This window comes from Mus musculus, chromosome 12 (genome assembly GCF_000001635.26).
Source record: "Mus musculus strain C57BL/6J chromosome 12, GRCm38.p6 C57BL/6J".
In the NCBI taxonomy this organism is placed as follows: domain Eukaryota; kingdom Metazoa; phylum Chordata; class Mammalia; order Rodentia; family Muridae; genus Mus; species Mus musculus.
Window position 1 is genome coordinate 116466978 of NC_000078.6, and position 20859 is coordinate 116487836.

General features: G+C 45.6%; 1 protein-coding gene, 1 non-coding gene and 1 pseudogene across 3 annotated transcripts in view; 1 reads left to right on the forward strand and 2 right to left on the reverse strand.

The window, feature by feature from the left end:
• Positions 1–9918: 9918 nt before the first annotated feature.
• Gm25112 lies at positions 9919–10022 on the reverse strand. The gene has a single exon (XR_003950304.1). It is a non-coding gene; the product is annotated as a U6 spliceosomal RNA (small nuclear RNA).
• Rnu7-ps1 (U7 small nuclear RNA, pseudogene 1) lies at positions 11241–11304 on the reverse strand (annotated as a pseudogene).
• Ptprn2 (protein tyrosine phosphatase, receptor type, N polypeptide 2) overlaps positions 18718–20859 on the forward strand; it is a 792473-nt gene continuing 790331 nt past the window's right edge. Inside the window, exon 1 of one of the 2 annotated variants that reach the window (XM_011244019.3) lies at positions 18718–18996. In XM_011244019.3, the coding sequence (XP_011242321.1) occupies positions 18888–18996 (109 nt within the window). In that variant the 5' untranslated portion in view covers positions 18718–18887. The remainder of the gene's footprint in view (positions 18997–20859) is intronic. The other variant, NM_011215.2, reaches the window with a different exon arrangement.

Consider the following 20859-nt stretch of genomic DNA (forward strand, 5'->3'; position numbering starts at 1 on the left):
ATGTGTTGGTATGTGCATGCTGCTAAATGGGATGGTGACATCTTGGGGCTTTGGTTTACATTGCTTAGAGCTTTAAAAAAAAACACACCCCACACCCACACAGGAAAAAAAAGGTGTGTGTTGGGGGATGCCCTCTGACTGTAGTGTGCACTTTCCAGTGCATTCTGCTGACTGGGTGGCTGCTTCAAGACTTGGTGCCTGACGCATCCTGCTGGGTGTGGAGCAGTGACTCGCTTGGTTGTGGTTTACACTGCCCAATGCACGCTGATGGGTATGGCTATGGGGTGGTTACTTCCTGGATTTGGCTTACACTGTGTGATACACTCTTCTGGGTGTAGGCGGTGACTCAGGTGCCTTGGCTTTGCACTGCCTGATGTTTGCTGTTTCCCACCTTTGCAGGGAAATGGCTACTCTGACCTCTGATCTATTGTCTACGTACAGTGGCACTTTATGTCTTGCTGCGTTGTCTGAGTTCTTTATATGCTGCCTTGGTTCAGTCTCACCATTGTTTCTGTTCCTTGGCGGTCCCTTGCGTATCTTTGCTCTGGGGAGTTTCTGAAAGTGTTAGCCTTTCACTCCTTTTTATTCTGGAGCCCTGTCCTGCTGCTCCCAGGCTCCCACGTCCCAGAACAACATAGCACTGGTCTCTGTCTTATGTTAGTGACTTCATGTGAATATCTGCCCGTCTTTACTGAATTGTAAGAACAGTCACTGAAAAACAGATTGATACTGAGCATGTCTAGACAGACAAATAGATAAGTGGATGGATGGCAATTCAAGTAGACTTCATGAGCAGTTAAGACTGAGCCAAGGCTCTGGGACAGTCAGGTGTACTCTGGGTTCCAGGTATACACATTAGGTGGTTATGTGATAGGTTGCTGGGTTGCTGTTGTCTATCACAATGCTATCTATGTGTTCTCTTTGTGTGGTCCAGGTGATGATGTTATACTTCTCTTTGTCTGATGTGTTTCTTAAGTTCTCAGTCCTAGTTTTCCTGATGTGTCTTTAGTATTCCCCTGTGCTCATACATACCCAGTCTACTTAAATTGGTGGTTTCTATGGTAGTTTGAATGAGAATCACCCCCATAGCCTCATGTTTGAATACTCTAAAAGAGGTTGCCAGATAGGAACACCAGCTCACACACACACACTCCTTTTCTCTCCCTACCCCATCCCTTCACTTTCTTCCTGGGCAGGTCTCTCACTGTGTAGTTCAGGCTGGCCTTGAACTTACAGTCCTGCCTCATTTTGAATGCTGGGATTCCAGGTAGACAGTCTGGTAAATGGATTTCTGGAGGTGTTTAGTTGCCTGATTCCTGTCTGTCTATTATCATGAGGGTGCAGTTCTGTCCATCCATCAGCATTATATGAGAATGTCCTTTCCCTCAACCTTTCCAGCCCTATGATATGCTAGCAGCATTTGTAGAGAAATGAGGAAAAGTATATTACCTAGTTTTAATTTTAGCTTCTGGGCCAGTTGGTTCTTTTCCTGAACTCTCTGGATGTCTTTCCTCAACTTCACTGCTGATTTCTGAGTGGCTTGTGCTGCCATCTGTCCTGGAGTGGGTGGAGGAGGCCAATTGCTTCTCCCTTCACCACTGCCAGCTTCCAGCGTGACTTTCCTTGGTATGTTAAGATATACCACTATATATTCTGATTTCCATCTTTTAAAACAGGCACTTTCTTCAGTTGGATTTATGCCTCTTAAAAACATGTTACCCTTGTTTTCCTGGTCTTTGAGCAGCAGAGATAATTCCCTCATACTACTCTACCCTTTAATCATTGGTGAGAAGCAAGCAGGCCGATGGGCCATCCAGGGGGGCAGCAGTTCTGTGAGAAAGGCACACATTTCTTCTGCCAGTGTCAGTTGGGTTCACTGAGTTCGCTTTGACCCTAGTGACTACCAGTCAGTTCCACAGTTTGAGTCTGTAGGGCTCTCTCACTTGGGAGTCAGATGAGGAGGCCTAGTGGATGCTTACTTGGGATGCTTCATGCTGAGAAAAGCCACATTTCATGGTGCTCTGGAGAGAATTTCTGTAGCCCCTTTATTCCCAGGAATGGTTCTTCACTGTCTCGCTTGTATGTTTTATGTTAGGAACCTTTCATGAAGATCACAGAAGCACTGGCATGCCCGAGGAGTTAATATCAAAAGTGACAGGAAAGGGCTTTGTATTCATTTTCCCCTGTGCTTTCCCCTTGAGTTTGAGCGATGCAGACAAAGGTTGCCTTAACCATCATGTCAGGAGGACCTCAGCTGCCCTCTCTGACTTTACACTGCCTGTCAAGGTTGCAAAAGTGCTTCTTGTGTTCCTTATCTGATGTTACACATCCTGTGACATATTCCACAGAGAGGTGTCTTCCTAGAGGTCCTTTTCGTACTGGGTTTAACTAATTGCACAGAATCCCACTTGATGAGGACAGGTGGCATGCTGAGTATGCTGTCATGGGATTATTGTGAAAGGGAAAGTGTCCTCATCCAGATTTCACAAAACATGTGGCAATAGTACATTTCTTTTTTTAATTTTATTTTACTTTTAATTTATTTTTTATACTCCATATTCCATTTCCTACCCCCCCCCATCCACCCTCTGATTGCTCAACATCCCACACCTCCTCCCCATCCCACCCCACCCCATCTCCACGTGGATGCCCCCAGCACCCACCTCACCTGACCTCTAAACTCCCTGGAGCCTCCGGTCTCTTGAGGGTTAGGTGCATCATCTCTGAATGAACATAGGCCCGGAAGTCCTCTACTGTATGTGTGTTGGGGGCCTCCTATCAGCTGGTGTATGCTGTCTGTTTGGTGGTCCAGTGTTTGAGAGATCTTGGGGGTCCAGATTAATTGAGACTGCTGGACCTCCTACAGGCTCACCCTTTTCCTCAGCTCTTCTTCTTGTAGCCTTCCCTAATTCAACCACAGGGGTCAGCTGCTTCTGTCCATTGGTTGGGTGCAAATATCTGCATCTGACTCTTTCAGCTGCTTGCTGGGTATTTTGGAGGGCAGTCATGATCCCTTTTTGTGAGCACTCCATAGCCTCAGTAATAGTATCAGGCCTTGGGACCTCCCCTTGAGCTAGATCCCACTTTGGGCCTGTCACTGGACCTTCTTTTCCTCAGGGACCTTCTTTTCTTCAGGCTCCTCTCCATCTCCATCCCTGTAATTCTTTAAGACAGGAACAATTATGGGTCAGAGATGGGACTGTGGGATGGCAACTCCATCTCTCATTTGATGTCCTGTCTTCCTGGTGGAGGTAGGCTCTGTAAGTTCCCTCTCCCTACCGTCGGGCATTTCAACTAAGGTCCCCCACTGAGTCCTGGGAGTCTCTCACCTCCCAGATCTCTGGTACATTCTGGGGAATCCCCCTAACCTATTTCCTGAGGTTGCCTGTTTAGATTCTTTCTGCTGGTCCTCAGGACTTCAAAAAACCAAACAACCCAATCAAAACATGGGGTATAGAGAATTTACAACTGAAGAATCTCAAATGGCTGAGAAGCACCTAAAGAAATGTTCAAAGTCCTTAGTGATCAGAGAAATGCAAATCAAAATGACCCTGAAATTCCACCTTACAGCAATCAGACTGGCTGGGATCAAAACCTTAGGTGACAACACATGTTGGAGAGGATGTGGAGAAAGAGAAACACTCCTCCATTGCTGGTGGGATTGCAAACAGGTACAACCACTCTGGAAATCAATCTGGAGGTTCCTCAGAAAATTGGAAATAGACCTACCTGAAGACCCAGCTATACCACTCTTGAGAATATTCCCAAAAGATGCCCCACCATGCCACAGGGGCACGTGTTCCACTATGTTCATAGCGGCCTTATTTGTGATAGCCAGAAGCTGGAAACAACCTAGATGTTCCACAACAGAAGAATGGATACAGAAAATGTGGTTCATTTACACAATGGAATACTACTCAGCTATTAAGAACAAGGACATCCTGACTTTTTCAGGCAAATAGATGGAACTCATCCTGAGTGAGGTAACTCAGATCCAAAAGGGCGTGCATAATAATAGCAAAAATAAAATAAAATAAAATAAAAATAAAAAGGTACAGAATACCCAAGATACAGTCCACAAGAACTCAATAAGGTCAACAAGCTGAAGTGCCCAAATGAGGATGCCTCAGTCCCACTGGAGAGAGAGAAGAAAGCAATCACAAGTGGAGAGGGAGGGAAAGTGGACAGGGAGTTGGGGTGAGAGGGGAACCTGATCTGGTATTGGGTGAGAACAGTAGTACATTTCTAAAAGCACAGTGATGAAGGGTAAAGGTGAATCAGACACTGAGTCTAGGGTATCACTGGCCAGGCCACACGGCCATGGTTCTGAACATTCATGTGCACACTTTGCATGGTACATGCCACTACCTCACAAATACAGGCCAAAAAAATGCTCCTTGAAACACCCTGGTACACACTCAGCACTCGGATGCTATGAATTTCTGTTTTTACACTATATACCAAGGTTTTTGTTTTTCATTTTTAGAGAAGTATTATTATGAGTCAATTTAGGAAAACAATTTTTCTACCATTAGTCTTCAGTGTATATTAGTATATCGAGTTCTAGCGTATTAGAATTCTTGATTCTAAAGATAGCTATTTAAGTTGTATATTTCTTACAGAAATAATTCTATTAAGAAATTAATTCTATTAAGAATGAACGTACATCAATGAGAAAATCATTAAATTAGCTTACATGATGTGATCGGAGTAATTTAACAAAAGCTGTCTTCACACTGGACACCTCGTAAGTGCTCAGCTCTAGATGCCTCAGCCATCATAATATGTTACTGGAGGATTGGTAGAGAACTACTGCTCTTCAGTCCACAGTGGAAGGCGAAAGGATCTATTTTCTGGTATCATTAAAGTCTGGTAGCAATAGTTAGATGAACTCACATGCAGAACAAGCAGGCAATCTAAACAACCCAAAAGTTTTTCCCTTGGACTTGTTTTTATCTGGGCTACTGCTGGAAGGTGCTACCCACATTAAGGTGAGTCTCCCTAAGTCAATTTTACCTAATCAAGAAAATCTCTTAGAATTCAGTGAGCCAGAGGTGTTAAGGACACCACAAGAAGACCTACAGAGTCAACTACCCTGGACCTATTGGGGGTGGCAGGGTGGCGGTGCAGATCACAGACTAGACCACCAGCCAAACAGCATGCAGTGGCTGGACCTAGACCCCCTACACATTTGTAGCAAATGTGCAGTTTGATCTTCCTGTGGATCCCCTAAAAATTAGAGCAGAGACTGTTTGACTCTGTTGCCTGCCATTTGATCCCCTTCTCCTTCCTGGACTTGCCTGGTTGGGTCTCAGTGAGAGAGAGAGACTGTGCTTAGACCTTCTTCAACTGGAAGTCCCAGGGTAGGGTGGTACCCAAGGTGGGCTCCCCTTTGAGGAGAAGGGAAAGGGGTAATGGGGGAAGGATTTGTAAGGGTGGAACTGAGAGGAGCAGGGGGCCTTGGTCAGGATGTAAAGTGAATACATAAATGTTAAAAAAAAACATCCCTCACAGCCATGCTCAGAGGTAAGCCTAATCTTGATTAATCTCTGGTGGGAAGTGTGGGGTCATTAGAGACTGCATTTTAGGGGCAGGGGATGAAAGTGGTTAGTGGACTTCTTGTGCTGAATGTAAGCTTGAGAATTCAAAAGTCATGAAGTTACACCATCCCTCTACCTGCAGATGCTTAGATAGCAATTGCTGCCTAGCCCCATCAGTGAAAAGATGGTATTATTGTGTTTAACACTGGCCCACTGTTCCTCAAAACATGGTTAGACTGTGTTATCTGTACATGCAAAACCTATACATGCAAAGAATGTGCAAGAATACCTTTTTGGTGTGGAATTGGAACTGGTTCCAAATTTAGCATATTTGTCATGGAAGGAAGGTGGGAGAGTGTGGATCTCTTAGGTAAACACAGACATCTTCATCTTAAAATTAGACCTTTAAGTGTTCACTTTATCTTCTAAATGTTTTGTGTTTAATATTTAAACAAACTTTAAAAACTCAGGTGTGAAGAATAGGATAAAATTTGAGTATTTTTGTTGTTATATGCCTGTGTGTGGTTTTTTTATTTGTTTTGCTTGAGACAGGATTTCATTGTATCCCAAGGTGGTCTTGAACTCATAGTAATCATGCTGACCCAGGCTGTCAGTCGCTGGAATTACAGATACAAGCCACCATATTAGATTGTAAAAACTGTTTCTTAGGACACATTTGCCTCTCCCAGGCTCTTGGGAATACCATGTACAATGCACTGTAGAGAACTCCAGGAGATGGCCCGGATACTCCATCTGTCCTTCTGCTTACAAGACCACATGCCACAGCAACAAAGCCTGCTTTTTGACGGGGCTCCACTGAGAGACCAGGCCCATGCCACTTGCAGAAGAAGCTCTTAGTTTTGTAGTTTGGAGGACCTTGAAACTTTAGGAATGGACCATGTGGTACATCCTGTTGAGGGCAGTATCTTTATCATGTGAGTATGTCGGTATTTCACAACTTCCTTTTATGCCAGCCTATTGCAGAACAGACCTGCACTTGGTGCCATGTCCTTAAGTGGTGAAGCCTGTAAGCTAGACAGATTGAGCAGCTGGATACAGCATCCTTTTGAGATACTCTGGATCTAGGCATATTGCTTGGCTCCACCTGTGCTTCTGCTTTATATTTTTGATGGTCTGGCTTCAGAAGTAAATTTGATTTCATGTTTGATCGATATTGCTGACATTCATACTTGTCAGTTTATTGCTTTTAACCCTTCATCGTAAATATTGGGATAATCCATGTGGGTCTCCTTTAGATCAGAATCAGCATATAGCAGAAGTTGCTCAGGGATCAATCTAATATGTATGATTATGACAGAGACTGCCAGCTCTCTTTGGCACTGTGGAAGTTATCTTGATTGTCAACTTGACAGGACCTAGAATTATCTTGGAGACAAATCTCTGGACATGCTTCCAAGCAGTTTTTTATACTCTACATGTGGGTGATATCTTATGGGCTTTGGACTGTATCAAAAGGAGGAAGTGAGCTGAACACTTAGCATGTATTGTTCTCTTCTTTCTGACTATAGACACAATGTGACCAGCTCTATCCTGTTCTTGCTGCCATGCCTTTCTCACCATCCTGGACAGTCCCCTTGAAATTCCTTATATTGCTTAGGTCTAGTGTTTTATGAAAGCAGTAAGAAAACTAATATGTGTATCTTTAAAGCCCTACTGTTTCCACTTTCCCTTTACTGAGACAGTAGTCAGGCCCAGGAGATCTGAAGAAACAAAATGTTCAAGAGAACCCTCTTCGTGCTCCCTGGGGTGGTACCTTCCTGCCTTTACCTGTTTCCTTTTGCACACAAAAGGAACTGTTGGAAATCAGAGCTGCCAGTACACCAGGTGAGGAGCTGACAGCATTTAGTTCTGGCCTACAGAGCAGTAGGAAGCCTCAGTGTTCCACAGGTAGATTTGTATTGCACACTGAGTCAAGAAAATAAATCCCTAGTTTGCTTAAACTGCCTGGGGGTGGGGGTGGGGTTGTTGTATGAGCTCCAAATCAGGAGTGTTTGATAGGTTGGATTATCTTTGCACTCTCAGGAAAAACACTTTACTCACAGTGCTTTTATGTGAGGCAGCTTTCCTTTTCAGATATGCAGGAAAATCACATCTGAAGAAGAGATTGTTTCGAGCAGCCTCATTAAACATCCTTTTTGTCTTTTTTTTTTTTCTTTCACCATGATATTTTACAGCAAATCTCAAGCTTTGCACAATTTGCCTCATAAATTCTCTGAGTGTGTTTCTAATCGTTAAACTATCTTAAATAAAATAAGACAATTACTAAGCTTAAAGTTTCTCCCAAGCATGGTGTTACATGCTTGTAATCTCAGTAGTTGGCAGGTTGGGACAGGAGGATAAGCCTGGGCTTATCTCAAAATACTTTCTTCTGGACGGCAAGATGTCTCAGCAGTTAAAGCTCTTGGCACAGAACAGTGACAAACTGAGTTTGGTCCCTGGAATCCACACACAGATGGTAGTGAGCCAACTCCCAAAGTTCTCCTCTGACCTCCACACATGCACTATGGTATACACACATAATATACACATTAAACGTACAGCATAAGCAGCAATGAACACCTTAAAATGAATTAAAATTCTAAAATGTGAAACAAAGCTACTTAAAACAAACTCATTTCACACCAGACTTATGTTGATACTACTAAACTTGTTAGCCGATCAATTAATTCTAATTAGACATTTTTTTTGTCTGAAAATACATTTTCACAGTGGTTTGCTTGAATCTGGTTTCAAACTAATTAATTCATATGTTCTTTAACATTCTCAATATGTAACAAGCTCTTTCCTCTCTCACACATGAATCTTCTGAAGAGACTGTGTGACCTGAGACATTTTGTACTTTTGCCGTGCATTTTAATTCATATTCATCTATCTCCAATCTCTCCTGTAGACGACTAGAGGCTAGTTAAGATGCATAAATCCATTTTCCTCAGAAACACTGAGTGCTTACTGTTGTGCTGTGGGCATTGCAGGTGCTTTAACCTTTCCCATGAGTGATCAACAGTCTTAATGATTATTATCTACTGTCTTAGGGTTTTACTGCTGTGAAAAGATACCATGACCAAGGCAACTCTTATAAGAACAACATTTAATTGGGGCTGGCTTACAGGTTCAGAGGTTCAGTCTATTATCACTAAGGCAGGAACATGGCAACATCCAAGCAGGTATGGTGCAGGCAGAGCTAAAAGTTCTTCATCATCTGAAGGATGTTAGCAGAATACCGTCCTCCAGGCAGCTAGAATGAGGACACCCACAGTGACACACCTAATCTAACAGGGCCACACCTTCTAATTGTGCCACTCCCTGGGCCTAGCATATACAAACCATTACATCTACATTGGGTTTTTTTTTATTGTTTCTTTTTTTTTAATTAGGTATTTTCTTCATTTACATTTCAAGTGCTATCCCAAAAGTTCCCCATACCCTCCCCCGCCACTCCCCTACCCACCCACTCCCACTTCTTGGCCCTGGCGTTCCCCTGTACTGAGGCATATAAAGTTTGCATGACCAAGAGGCCTCTCTTTCCAATGATGGCCAACTAGGCCATCTTCTGCTACATATGCAGCTAGAGACACGAGCTCCGGGGGTACTGGTTAGTACATATTGTTGTTCCACCTATAGGGTTGCAGACCCCTTCAGATCCTTGGGTACTTTCTCTAGCTCCTCCATTGGGGGCCCTGTGTTCCATCCAATAGCTGACTGTGAGTATACATTGGTTTTTATTAACTCAAAGTTTTATACAATGTATACTGATCATACTCATGTCCTCCCTTAACACCTCCCAGATTTTCTCCCACCTCTCTACCCACCCAACTTCATGTTTGTTCTCTTCCTCCCTCTCTAAATATTTTTCTTTAAAGCCATCAAGTCCAATTTGTGTAGGCTAACTATTCCTGGGTGTGAGGCATGCCTTGGAGTTGTGCTTCATTACCAGATACAGAAAACTAATTTCTTTTCTTCTAGAAGCAATCAAATACCAATACCTCCTTAGCTAGGGTTGAGGCTTTATATCCGAAGTTCTTTCTCCTGTCTTGAACTTGTGTGTGCTGTCATAGTTGCTGTGAGTTATATGTTTACATTTCCTGTTGTTTCTAGAAAACACTGTTTTCTTGAAATTGTACACTACCTCTGGTTTTTATAAAATTTTTGGCCCCCTTTCTGCATAGATCCTCATCCTTGGGGGAACATCCAGTTCAGGGCTAGGCACTCTAAAATTTCCTACTCTCTGCACAATGAACCTACAACCCTGAGATTAAGAGTCTCATGCTCTACCGACTGAGCTAGTTGTGGGTCTTTGTGTTAGTTGCTATCTATTGCAAGAAGACACTTTGTTGAGGGCTGAGCAACATGCTGGTCTAAAAATATGGATCCTTGCAATAATTTGCATGTAATCCAGCTCAGGGCCCATGCAAATCTTCTCTGTAATTCCAGTTTTGGTATATGTGCTGCCAAAGCAAGCACATGTACATTATTTTTATACTAAGAGATAAGAAATGGCAATTTTCTAGACTCATCATTTCTTCGTATTGATCACAGGCACTTTTGTTTTGTTTTGTTTTGTTTTGTTTTGTTTTGTTTTGTTTTGTTTTTCGAGACAGGGTTTCTCTGTGTAGCCCTGGCTGTCCTGGAACTCACTCTGTAGACCAGACTGGCCTCAGAAATCCACCTGCCTCTGCCTCCCAAGTGCTGGGATTAAAGGGGTGTGCCACCACCACCTGGCATATCTTTATATTACTGAAATATTTTATTATACTGTGGGCATTATTCCTTTTGTTGCTCAAGTTTTTTCATCTGACTTATAGGAGCTTTCTCGGGTTTATTGTTATTTTGTTTTGAGATAGAGTCTCACTTTTTATGCTGCTGCCTTTGCCACCAAGTGTTGAGGTCACAGGTGTGGACCACCATGCCAGGGTAATCCACAAATTTGTTCCTGTGGCCCTTTACAGGACCCCTCCCCTTCTCCTGACAATGTGTCCATGCCTGGTTTCCATGCAATCACCATTGAGATACCATTTGGTAGGTAAGGCCAAACCTAAATCCATACCCTGATTTAGCCTTTTATTAGTGGCTAAAGTTCGAGATTTTCAGAGACTTACTTCTCATCTTTTAAACTGGAGTTGCTACTACCCATCTCACACTGTTCAAGATGTCCATTAATAATGTACAGATTAGCTGTGTGAGTGAGTGTGTGTTCCTGGGTGCTGGATTGGCACATGGGGAGTTAATACTATAAAGTGGGGACAGAGTACATGGTACTTAGACTGGGGATTTCTATTTCCTCTTCAGAGTTGCTTGGTTCTCAGATGTCCTGCCAAGGACCAGCCTCAGCTAGGTCCAGGTTCCTGAGAGACAGGTGTCTGGGAGCGGAGAAACAAATGACTCAGAGTCAAATCGTGAGCCCAAGGTAGTGGCTTAGGTTCTGCTAAGATGGGTTTCCAGATTGTTCTCCTGCCGTGTGTTCTGTCCTGCTCTAGACAGCTTTTTCTTGCTATTATAAAAACTCTCTGGTTGAGACAGCTCTCTGGTTGAGACAGCTTTCTTTGCTAGTAAAAATTCCAAAAGCTCTCTGGATAGCTCATAGGGTTTCTGACCAAAGTCAGAAAAGCTGCTATATAAAAAATTCTTGGGTCTTCCGACCAAGTCGAAAATCCTGTTAGAAAAAAATTCTAAAAGTAATTCTTGGGTTTTCCGATCAAAATCAGAAAGCCAGAAAAGAAAAATTCTAAAAGAGCTGTGTTCACTCTTCAGACAGCCTTCTCTGGTTAGCTGGTAGAAAACGTTCTAAAAACAGCAGTGTCAGCTCTCTAAGTAATTTTTGGGATTTCTGACCTAACCCTGAGCAAGTCAGAAATCCTATTAGAAAAAATTCTTTAGGAGCTGTTTTCACTCTCCAAATATCTCCAAATATCCAGCTCAGCTCTTGCTAGGGAAAAAGAAGGAGAGAAGGAGAGAGAGAGAGAGAGAGAGAGAGAGAGAGAGAGAGAGAGAGAGAGAGAGAGAGAGAGAGAACACGAACGAACTTGGGAGGCAGAGGCAGGCGGGTTTCTGAGTTTGAGGCCAGCCTGGCCTACAAAGTGGGTTCCAGGACAGCCAGGGCTACAGAGAAACCCTGTCTTGAACCCCCCCCCAAAAAAAAAAGAAAAAAAAAAAGAAAGAAAGAACTACTATTGCTTTTTGCTTGCTGGTCTCATGCAGACCAAAAGCCCAGTTTTTAGTTTACATATCAATTTAGTTATTTATTCCAGGTTCCCTTTTGATTGTATTAGCAATAGGTATCTGGTGACCATAGCTTCTTAATTCTTAGAAGACAGCAAACCCCCATCCTCTGGTAAGAACCTGGTCCTGAAATTACCATTTCTACCATACCTGGGCCAAGCTTGACTCAGACTTGTCCCAGACTAACCTTGACCTTGGGAATCTGCCAATTTTATCTGTATCTGCCTGTCTTTGTATTTTTCTAACAAGCTGACTCATAGTGTAGCTGTCTCTGTTCCTTTAGATCTGTGAAGCCCCTTAAACAATTCGTATTGCATTCTTATATTTTTCTATAGTTGAGAAATTACATATTTTTGTTTTTAGAGTTCTTTTCTACAGTTCCTTAAGGGCTGGCCTGAAAGTCCCAGCATTTACCATTTTGCTGAGACATTAGCCACACTCTTGCCTCCTGGACTCATGTTGTTTCAGATTATCATCAACAGAGAGGACATTCCTCTGAGGAACGTGAAAATATGTACCTTATTATACAAACAAGCTTTATGCCTGTGGCAGCTATTGATGCTTGTGGAGGACTCATGTTCACTGCCCCTGTCCCCACCAAGGCCATACCGGACATAGCAAGAACCCACAGTGGAGACTTACAATTCAAATTAGATGCAAAGTTGTGTTGGTTTGGCTCTGATGATATACATCCTTTGACATATGGTTTAGGATTTAGGCTCAGTTCTCTGGAGCCTAGACTCTGCTCCATTGTCAGAAATGCAAATCTCTCCAAAGAGCTCAGTCGTTTAATTAATTAAGGTACTCAGTGTCCTTTATAATCCTCAGTCTGAGAGGCAAACTGTAAATTAGGCCCTCCCAATTGCTAATGAAAACAGAAAGTTTCCCTATAGGAACACTAGTGAATTGAACACAGTCCAACAAAGTGAGGGCTGGCATACCTGGGCAGAGAACAAAACTGGAGAGTCTGGAGGAAAGCATAATCCCCCGGCAGGCCAGACTCTTGGCTCAATGTGTACTAGGGATACAGGAAGCAGCTCTGGCTAGGCGGTTAGCTGCTGATAGAAGAATGTTGAGGATGTGGACTTTCCCAGTTATTGGTTCTTTGTTTCATCAGACCACAAATGAAGCGCTTATAGGAACTGTTTCATACCATTTGTTGGGTGTGGCTGCCTTAGGGATTGATGGTAAATCAGACTGATGGGTGTTCTTTCAGATCTTCTCTCCCTTGAGCCTTTTCTTTTGGAAGATGTGAGCATATGAACCCTTCCTGATACAAAGTGTTTCAGCATCCAGCCTTAGAGCGTCAGTCAGTCAGTCAGTCAGTCAGTCAGTCAGTCAGTCAGTCAGTCAGTATCCTGGTATATTGGCTAATCCTTACTCTGAAGAAGGTTGAGTACCCTCTGAGGAGCTGGCTTTAGGAACTTTGTTGGTGTTAAAAGACAGGTTCTGTGTGTCCCGGGCTGGTCTTGAACTACTGGGCTCAACTGATCCTCCTGTCTCAGCCTCCCAGGCTTCCTGGCTAAGGAACCTGAAAATATGGTTGAGGACTCAGATCTGAAGGCCACATGCATCCCTTCTTGGCTTAGGTGTGCAGAATTATAAAATTAAAACAATATAAGATTTCCTTTGAATTTTTACATATTTTATAACATGGCTGGAGCTTCAAAAGGTTATGGTTTTTTATTATTATTATTATGAAGAATCACTTGTTTACTAGTAAGGTGTTTGTGACAACACCTTCTACCCCTTACAGGGGCTGCCAGGTTTCTCAATCAGGTGACTAAAAAGACCAGCAACTGCAGGCCTTATTAAAAGGCAATGATGCAAACAGTGACCGGAGCCCTGAATATTGTGATGGCTAAATTTATGTGCACTTGACACAAACTGTAGTCATCTGAGAGGAGGAAGCCTCAATTGAGAAAATGCCTCCATAAGATCAGGCTGTAGGCCAACCTGTAGGGCATTTTCCTAATTAGTGATTGATTGAGGAGAGCCCAGCCCACTGTGAATGGTGCCATTCCTGGGCTGGTGGTCCTGGGTTCTATCAGAAAGCAGGCAGAGCAAGCCATGGGCAAGCAAGCCAGTAAGAGTGCCCCTCCATGGCCTCTGCATCAGCTCTTGCCTCCAGGTTCCTGCTCTGTGTGAGTTCCTGTTCTGCCTTCCTTTGGTGATGAACAGCGATGTGGAAATGTAAGCTGATTAAACTCTTTCCTCCCCAACTGCTTACTGGTCATGATGTTTTGTTGCAGCAATAGTGACGGCAATTAAGACAAACACTAAGGACTGGATGTTGGCGCTGTAGTTACATGACCACATCAGCCTCATCCTGCCTAACTCTGTCCATTCACACTCACAGCCGGTCTGTTTAGAGATGCTTTGAGGTGTAAGCGTTACTCACAACCACTTGACAGACAAGAGTTCAAGGTGAGAAATGCTAAAGGAAAATCAGTTCACTTGGCTATGGAATGGGGCAGGTCTGTGTAGACCCCACCATTGCCAATACTTTCATCTTTACTACCACCTTTGTGCTACCACCACCATCACTTACACAACCACCACCTCTATGGTCTCCACTGTCTAGCCACTGTCATAACTACCACCACTGCCACCATCACGCTATCTCCTCTACCACCATTACCATACCAGGCCAATAATTTCTACCACTTAACCCCATCATCACCAACCCAATATTACCAACCCCATCATTACCACTGTTATTGACATACTTCAACCAATGTGTGTGTGTGTTGCCCCTGGGGGACAAGAGCAGCAGATCCATGTGGAGCAGTAGTTGCAGGCAGTTGTGAGCCTCCCACAGGAGTGCTGGCAACTGAATTCAGGGATTTTTCAAAAGTAGAATGTGCTTTCAACCATTGAGCTATCTCTCCAGCCTTGTGACATTTTTAAATAACAAAACCAGAGGCACACCACCACCATTTTGAACAATTTTGAGTTCTTGTTAAACATCGCCATAATTTGGGTCAACTTTTATGTAATCAAGAACACTGATAAGTGCAGTGAAATCATAGATTAAACAACAGTTTGCTGAATGGGCATGTGAGCCCTGTGACCAGGAGTCGATGGGACCTATGAGGGGGCTGTGTGGACTAGGGCCCAAAGCTTCAGTTTTAGGATTGCAGATGATACAGATGTGCTGTCATCATGGGAAAAGAAAGACCTTGCTGACCCCAGAGACAGCATATTATGACCCAGGTGTGACAAAGGCAACTTAAGAGAAGGAGGGTTCATTTCATAGTTTTGGGATGTGGTCTATCACAGTGGGAAAGCTTTGCCATTCCTAAAAACCTCCTTCTTCCCTGTTTGCCTTCTACATTCTCCCTCCCTTCCCCCCTCCTCCCGCCTCCTGTTAGTGTTTTCTGCCTGTCTGACCTCATCAAAATTCTGAGCCCAGAACAGGAGGAGCAGGTGGTGCCAGCCATGAACTCTCTGTTCTAGCTATAAAGCTTTACACTTCTTCCTTTAGTATTATTATTATTGTTGTTGTTGTTGTTGTTGTTGTTATTCCTGTGGTATAGGTGTGTGTATTATCTGGGCATGTATATGACATAAGTGTGTTTGTGCACATATAGCACAGCCTGGAGGTCAGAGGACATGATTGGCTGTCAGTTCTTTTTTTTTTAAAGATTTATTTCATTTATATGAGTGCACTGTAGCTGTCTTCAGACACACCAGGAGAGGGCATCAGATCCCATTACAGATGGTTGTGAGCCACCATGTGGTTGCTGGGAATTGAGCTCAGGACCTCTGGAAGAGCAAGCAGCCAGTGCTCTTAACCTCTGAGCCACCTCTCCAGCCCGGCTGTCAGTTTTTGACTTAGAACTTGAGACACAGTTTTTTGTTTTTTTTTTTTTTCGTTGTTTGCTATAGCATATACCAGGCTAGTTGGCCCACAAACTTGCTTCCAAGTTCCTGGCTTCATTGAAAGGATTGAAATAATGGATCCCATAGATTTGCAAAAGTAGCAAGGCAATTTAATTCACAGTGAAGCACCAGTACAGAATAGAGGGTTCTATTGTTATGATTGACAGCTGGCTGTGAGGGAGGGTACTCAGATCCTGACTTGTCTGGGGCTTTCTTTTGTGGAGTCAAGAGGAGGAAGAATCTGGTTATTATGGGGGTCTAGTGAGAGTGTTTCTCTGTGTTGATCAATAGATAAGATCTTATAATCATTTTTCATATAGCTTGTGCCCCTCCCCATAATTTATGATTTTAATTATAGGCATACTCAACTACTCAGATATAATGTAAAAAATAAATTCTTCCTAAAAGTTCACTTGAACTTTTTCATTGTTTTGCCCTATTTCACGTGCACCCCAAACCAGTTCAGGCTGCCCCTTCAGGATGTTTTGGGAATACATTTGGGTATAAACTGTCCGAGTTTGATGGTTAGTAAGGGGACAAGAATCCTATCTCATTGTTCAGAGCCCACTGGGGTCCAAGGTTGCTAGCACATTATTCTCAGAGAGGGATGCGTGCGTGTGCATACTGTGGGTAAATAAAAACCTTTAGCAGCAGTGCAGGCTGCTAAGTGCACTGTTAAAAGCAGGGATGTGTGCACAACCTAAACCAAGTACAGTTCCAGGTTAGTAAGTCGTCCCCTATGCTTGACTGCTTCTCTTCTGGGGATTTTCCCATCTCTACCCCTCATCTTTCTGTAAGAGCAGGTTTACAGACATGAGCCGCTGTGCCTAACTTTACCTGGGTTCTGGGAATCAAACTCAGGCCCCACACTTACACGGAAGTGCTTTACCTACTGAGCCACCGCCTCCCCAGGCCCTGTGCTGTTTCTGTTATAATCCTTGCAGTCCCTCCTGAGCCATGCCTTTTTCTCTTTTCCTCTTGGGCATTTTCTTCTGCCTTTAAGTTGACACAGAGCTCTGAAGTTCAGACCATGGCTGTGAGATAGGACCTTGCTCAGGAAAGTGTTAAGCAGCAAGTCAAATAATGACAGGACAAATAATCCCAGCCTAGAATCTGTCGAACAGTAAACAGGGCTAGATGAGGGGAGAGATACCACAGCCCAGAGCAAACAGTGCTCCAGGATGTAGACCCAGGAAGCCTAAGTAAACTCCTCTGGGTCTCCCTGGTGCCTTACTTACTTGCCGATGGTTGTGACAGCTGGTGTGGGCTCTACAAGTCCCTGGGTCACTGCCAGTGTGATCAGATCTGACTTTGTAGAGAGCTGACCCTTCTACATTGGAGCTATAGCGACCCTCACTAAGGGTGGATGGGAGGTTACTTAGCTGTTCCTCTGTACTCGAGAAACTGTGTTAGGGCAAGCTGATAAAGCCTTCTCCTGAAAACTCACCAAACAGCCCTTGATATCTGAATACCACTGTCATGAAGAACCTAGCCTTCTGTGTGTTTTCTTTTCCTGTTGTTCTTGTCCCCAGAGTCATGACATGACTGTTAGGATATCAGAGGACATATCTGCCCACCCAGGCAGTCCCCTGCTACTCCATTCATCCTTACCCCCCCCCACACACACACATATACCCCTGAGCTCATCCATGTTTCGGCATCAGGGATCAAGGATATTCTAGACGAGCTGAGGATGGCACTTGAAGCAGTTCTTGGAGTTTGCAAGAGAATCGGTGTCATTGATGTCTGCTTAAGGGTCTTACACCGTTTGGGGGTGTAGTGTTCTAACTGCTAATGCTACTGAAAATGGTGAACAGAGCCAAAGTGATATGAGGCTTACCATCCTTCTTCCTAACCAGACAGGCATTTTCAGGACCACAGGCAACACCTTTGTAGGGGACCCTGTTGCTGTGAAGTGTTGCGGTGGTCTTCTGGAGTAACGGCTTTTTCTACTAAGGTACATTCTCACTTCCCCAGGTTGGGGGCACAAGGTCTGAAGGAGAGACTGGGATAAAAGATTTGGAAGGCAAAATCAGGATGGGGCCCAACAAAGGCGCGAGAATAGATGTCAGAATCTTCAGGCCCAACACCTAGTTTAGTTAGTTGTAGATAGGCCGGACTGAAAGATAGCTCCGTCACTGCTGCCCCAAGCCCCAGTCAGACCAAATAGAGGCAGTCTTTCTCCAAGGGACCTTGTGGCAAGGGGCATTAAAGGGAGGGATGGAAGGAAGTGAGAGGACTGGCCAGGCAAGGGAGGGCAAACTCAGGATGGTGGTTGGGACTCCTAGCAGTGACACAATGACACGAAATGGAAAGATACTGGCTCTATGGGAGACCTGAGGGAGGAAGTGGGCTGTTCCCTTAAACGCAAGCATGCATACGTTGAGACTGTTACATTCAAAACAAACCCACTCACATATACACACACACCTCCCACAGTCTTCAGATGCCAGGGGTACCACCCCATTGAATCCTGCCTTTGTCTATGGGTCTTTTGGAAAGTGGTCTGAGAATCTGCACTTGGTCCCTCAGCACTGGCCATTCCAGGGATAGACTGGACTGTGAGCATGGAAGGCCCCCAGGTAAACATGTCTAAAATTCGGACTCGACGCCGCATGGGGTACACTCCACGGTCACTCTGACTCCTTTTGTTCTGTTTGAGGACTCCATCTGCAACTCCCACCCCATCAGCCTCCTATTCAGGCCCTGCACAAAGTTGAAGTTTTCCTCTCTTGGCCTACCTTCGAGATGCAGCTTCCAGTGGATCTATGCCTGCAGACCCCAACAGCTGCCACCACTTACTGCGGACAGTTGAGTTTAAACACTGAATAAGAGGGAGTTTGGTGTTTCAGCAGCACAACCACACTTCCAAGTGTCCTTTCTCCACGAACCGATCTGGACACTGCAGGGTGACCCTCGAAGATCCCAAGCAGAAGGGACCACAGCTTGTGGGGATAGAACCCGCTTCTCGGGAGGGGAGCGAGCACCTCCTGCCTATCCCCCGCGAGGTGGGCGTGCCTGAACGTGCATGGCTGACAGAGGGCGTGGTCATGGGCGGGGCCGGCGGCGGGGGTGGGGCCGGTGGCGCTGTCCGGTGCTGAAGCTCGGCCGGCGCCGCCGCAGGAGCGCTGAGAGCGCCGCGAAAGGAGCTGGCGCCGCCTCGCTAAGTCCCTATCGGTCCTTGCTCCCGCGCGGCCATGGACTGAGCGCCAACCGGCTGCGGGGATGGGGCCGCCGCTCCCGCTTTTGCTGCTGCTGCTGCTACCGCCGCCGCTGCCTCGCGCTCTGCCCGCCCCCGCGTCTGCCCGCGGCCGGCAGCTCCCGGGGCGCCTGGGTGAGTGAGGGGCGCGGGGATGGGAGCTGGCGCTGGGTTCTGTGTGCCCGTGCGCAGCCGCAGGGCCCGCGGGCCCGCCGTGCGTCTTCCGGTCCTCGCCAGCTACGTGGGGCGGGTCTCGCCCCCCTCCCCGCCTCAGTTTCCCTCCCCAGTGACCGACCCCACCCCCTTTGGCTATGGGCCCCTGCGTCAAGGACCTGGGACAGCTCAACCATACGGTTGTCCACGCCCCGCGTGTTTGTGCATCCCGGAGTGTCCACGCTTTGCGCGTGCCCCAAGTGTCTATGAGCCCTGCCTGCTCTCGTGTTCCCTACGTGTGTCCGTGCGCTCCGCGTGCTACCTGAAGGGCCAGGACGTGGCTTAGTGAGTGGCTGGGTCCTTCCATGGAGGCTGTCCTCTCCTGCTACCATGCGCTGCGCCTGCCTTTTCCCTCTCACGAGGCAAATCCTCGGTCTGCCGGTGAAGACTGGACCGACATTTTCCTTTCCTGACACGCGGAAGGAAAAGGAAAGGCGACAGGGAGGGAGGGCGGAACTGGTGGCCTTTCTGACATGGCACCTCCCTCCTGCTAATCTTGTCTGTTAAGGAGATTTACCACAAACCCAATGTTTGTAAGAGGCTTTGGGGCCAGAATTACAACACATAATGGACTAGAACAATCAGTATTAGAGGAGAGAGTGTGCACGCCTGTGGATGGTAGGCAGTGAGGGGTGAGCTGCAGCCTTGGCCCGAGCTCCCCTCAGGCTCCACACCTCCTTCCTCCCGCCTCTGGTCTTCAGAGGTGTTTCAACCTTGCAAAACTCAAAGAAAGGGACTGCAGAGAGGAGGGATCTTTGCTCTCCCAGCCCTTTGGCTGGCTTAGGGCTGGTTCCCTAGGCTTTCCTGGCCTCCTGATCTCTCCACACCGAGGGTCTAGTTTAGTTTGCAGGAACTACTTAGGATGGAAAGTAGGCCCTTGCCTACCACATGAGACTCCTTGAACAGGCATTTTTTTCCCCAGTCTACTTCCCCCATGACCAGCTCACAGGCCCCTTATTCCTCACTGAGTGGCTAAATGTGTCCTTTATTCAATAGGGGTGTGTGTGTGTGTGTGTGTGTGTGTGTGTTCTGGATGTGTGTGTGTGTGTGTGTGTGTGTGTGTGTGTGTGAAGCTTTTGCCTTGTTCACCCCAGATGAACCCAGAAGACTAAGATATACATTAATTTTCTCTCTCCTATTCCTTTCTTACTGGCTAGAAACTGGCCTGTTACTTCTTGGGAGAGCTGATTGCCCAGATGGCCAGATGTCACCCTTCACAGGCACAAGGCTGCAAACAGGTCAGGGAGTAGCAGGACACCAGAGGTGGCCCTACCTTATGGCAGAGCACGGGAGGAGATGCTTTCCTAGGTAGTCGATGGCTCATAGCATTTTCTCAAAACCACAAAGAAAGGGGAAGAAGGTTGGGGATGTGAGGCTGGCAAAGGTAACCCAAAGACAGAAATGTTTGGAAGTAAGTCGTCCTGGGCACCTGCCTAACACAGCAGTGTTCTCTTGACAACAACCAAAGTTGAGGCAGGTCATCAATAGGTGTGACCTGCATTGCTGATCCACCCTAAACATGGCAGAAAGTATTGTCTGATGGCTCAGCAAGGAGGGTCAGGTTAATGACTGTTCCCCTGTCCATCTTGGGGTGGGCATGCTGTCACTGACTGTGATATCATGGGTCATAAGCCAGTCTCAGGAGTGTTTGTTTTGTGGGGCAATAATACAGACCTAGCTTTTGTCAGGAATGTTTTGAAGGCAACATCTACAGCTCTCTGTTCCCCCAGGCACTTGGACTTGGCTTCTGCCATATGCACCGATCCCAGAATTCTCTCTCTCCCC